Source organism: Trichomycterus rosablanca, chromosome 13 (genome assembly GCF_030014385.1).
Source record: "Trichomycterus rosablanca isolate fTriRos1 chromosome 13, fTriRos1.hap1, whole genome shotgun sequence".
NCBI lineage: Eukaryota > Metazoa > Chordata > Actinopteri > Siluriformes > Trichomycteridae > Trichomycterus > Trichomycterus rosablanca.
Genome location: NC_086000.1, coordinates 1,458,387 through 1,461,415, shown reverse-complemented (window position 1 = coordinate 1,461,415; position 3,029 = coordinate 1,458,387). Strand labels below are relative to the sequence as shown.

The following is a 3,029-nucleotide window of genomic DNA, read 5'->3' as shown; positions in this document are numbered from 1 at the left end:
GGGTTTAAGTGTCCGACACGCATTCATTCATTTTTACTAACCACTTCATCCTGGTCGCGGTGGGTACGCAGGGCAGGACTCATTCACAACCAGAGACATGTGAGGTCTGAAAAGAAACCGACACGGTGGGGGAACATGCAAAACTCAGCTCCAACGCGCTGGCGAGACGCACCAAACCCCACGGGTTCGTTTCTGAGGGGTATGACGTCATGGGCCAGGCTGTTGTAGCGCAGTCACGTGACCCCGAGACTCAGTTTCTTTATTTCTTTATTGATTTCCTCGGTGCGGGATGATGCGGGAGCCGCGGTGAGGTGGTGATGAGGGTGAGGTGATGATGATGATGATGATGGTCAGTCAGCGCTGCTCATTCACTCATTCATTCATCAGCGCGTGCAGCCTCTCCGTGCGCGCGCGTCCCTTTGATCTGATGTAGGAACATTACGGCAGGATTTGTGACGCCAGCAGCTCTGTGAGCGTGAACATGGCGTCCGGAGCGGCTCGACAGCATCCACAGCATCAGTCCGCGGCTCCCCCGGGCTCCTCCACGTCCGGCTCCGTGTCCTCCGCGTCCTCCTCCACCTCCTCCTCGGCGGCGCTGTACGAGTCCGGACTCAGCATGGAGTACACGCATGATCTTCACCTGAAGATGAGCAAGAAGATCGCGCAGCTCACCAAGGTAACGCGGGTCCACTGACCTCATCCCTTCATCATCAGTAATAACCACTTCATCCTGGTCACAGTCGCGGTGAGTTCATGGCCAGCACGAAACAAGGCATCGTGTGTGTGTGTGTGTGTTACGCTAATCCATCACATGGCAATACACACGCTTACCCCAATTCACTCACTCATCCATTCACTCATTAATCCATTCATTCACCCATTAACTATTACTCACTCGCTTACTCACTCATCCATTCACTTACTTACCCATTCATTCATTAATCGATTAATTCACCCATTAACTCACTCATTCACTCACTTAATCATCCATTTATTTACTCACTCATACTCGGTCATTTACCCACCCGTTTACTCACCTATTCATTCATTTACTCATCTATTCACTCACCCATTCATTTTTTCTTACCCATTTACTCACCCATTCACTTATTCAACTACTCATTCATGTACTCACTCATTTGCTTACTCACTCGCTCCCTCACACATCCATTCACTTATTCACTCTCACTCGTTCACTCACTCATCCGTTTTTACTTACTCTCTCACTCACTCACTCACCTATTCATGCATTTACTCACCTATTCACTAATTCATGCACTCGCTCACCCATTTACTTATTCAATTACTCATTCACACATCCATTCACTCACTCAATCACTCACTCACGCATTCAATTTTTCCATTCACTCACTCGCTCGTCCATTTACTCACCCATTTACTCACCCATTCACTCAGTCAGATTTCATTCACTTACTCACTCTGTATGTTTTGGGATCTTCTACATCTGCTGTACCATCATGCCACCTAAGAAACGTACAGATGTATGTGTAGATACGGAGTGGCTACTGGTCAGGAACATGAGCCCCTCGGTCCTGGGTTTGATTCTGGGCTCTGGAGGCTGGCGGTCAGTAGTTTGGCATGTTCCCCCATGTTCATGTAGATGTTCACCACTGTTTCTGGGTGTCATGTGACCCACCGTGACCCTGACCAGGATAAATGATGGGATGTAGATTTGGACTTTGGAAATGTGCTTTGGGTCATTTTCCTGCTGGAAGTCCCATGACCCCAAAATGGGCCCTACATTACACCCCAAAATTCTTTGGTACTCTTCAGAACCAGAGTCAGGGCATCTATTGGCAGAAGCAGCAAATCAACCCCAAAACATTAGTGAACCCCCAATGTTGTTTTTAAGACCTCATTTATTAACTGTAAATGGGATCATGTGCTTAAATGTTATGAACCCCTGGCAGGTGAAAAGAAGCGATCCGCAGTGAGTAAGTATTTAACGTTCTTCTTTGTTAAACGTGTGCAGGTGATTTACGCCCTCAACACAAAGAACGACGAGCACGAGGAGGCGCTGCGCTCCCTCAAGGACACCCATGACGACGAGATCGAGCACCTCCTGAGCGAGACGCGCGAGAAGATCCTGCAGTACCGGAGCAGGACGGGCGGCGAGGCCGAGCTGAAGCGGCGCCTCCAGGCTCTGGAGGAGTCGCTGGAGCTCCAGGAGCAGATGAAGCGGGAGGCGCTGGCCGAGTTCGAGCTGTACCGGAGGCGCGTGGAGGAGATGCGGCTGAGCTCCGAGGAGCAGCACTCGCAGCGCGTCACCTCCATGCAGCGCGAGGCCGAGGAGCTGCGCCACGACTTCGAGGACCGGCTGCGCTCCTTCGGCCAGCTGGAGGCGCGCATCGAGCAGGAGAAGCTGCGGGCCGTGGACGAGCTCCAGTCCATCCACCATCACGAGCTGCAGGAGCTGATGGAGAACCACCAGCAGAGCCGGAGCGCGGCGGCGGCGGCGTGCGTCGACCACCAGGAGATCGTGGAGCTGGAGGAGCTCATCGAGGAGCTGAAGCGGGAGAAGGAGCACCTGGAGGAGGAGTACGAGGCCAAGCTGGACGACTCGCGGGCCTTTTACGAGCGCGAGCTGGAGGCCATGAGGCGCACGCAGCAGCTCACCACCGAGAACCTGCTGGCCTGGAAGAGGAGCGAGGTGGAGCTCAGGAAGGAGTTCCAGCTGCAGGAGGTGGCGCTGCAAAGGACGCTGGGTAAACTCCGCGCCGATCTGCACCGGGCGCAGGAGGAGGCGCGCGAGAGCCGGGACAAAACCAACAGGCTACAGGCGTCGCTCAACAACGCCGAGGTCAACATAAAGGTAAGGGTGCTCCTCACTGTTGCCTCACCGTTACCTTGCCTCACTGTTGCCTTGCCTCACTTTTGCCTTGCCTCACTGTTCAATTGCCTCACTGTTGCCTTGCCTCACTGTTCAATTGCCTCACTGTTGCCTTGCCTCACCATTGCCTTGCCTTGCCTCACCATTGCCTTGCCTTGCCTCACCATTGCCTTGTCTT

At 53.2% G+C, this 3,029-nt stretch overlaps 1 protein-coding gene across 1 annotated transcript in view; it reads left to right on the top strand.

The window, feature by feature from the left end:
- The first annotated feature begins 225 nt into the window (after positions 1-225).
- fam184aa (family with sequence similarity 184 member Aa) overlaps positions 226-3,029 on the top strand; it is a 36,140-nt gene continuing 33,336 nt past the window's right edge. Inside the window, exons 1-2 of the mRNA XM_063007784.1 lie at positions 226-676; positions 1,994-2,833. Coding sequence (XP_062863854.1) covers positions 482-676; positions 1,994-2,833 — 1,035 coding nt within the window. The 5' untranslated portion in view covers positions 226-481. The remainder of the gene's footprint in view (positions 677-1,993; positions 2,834-3,029) is intronic.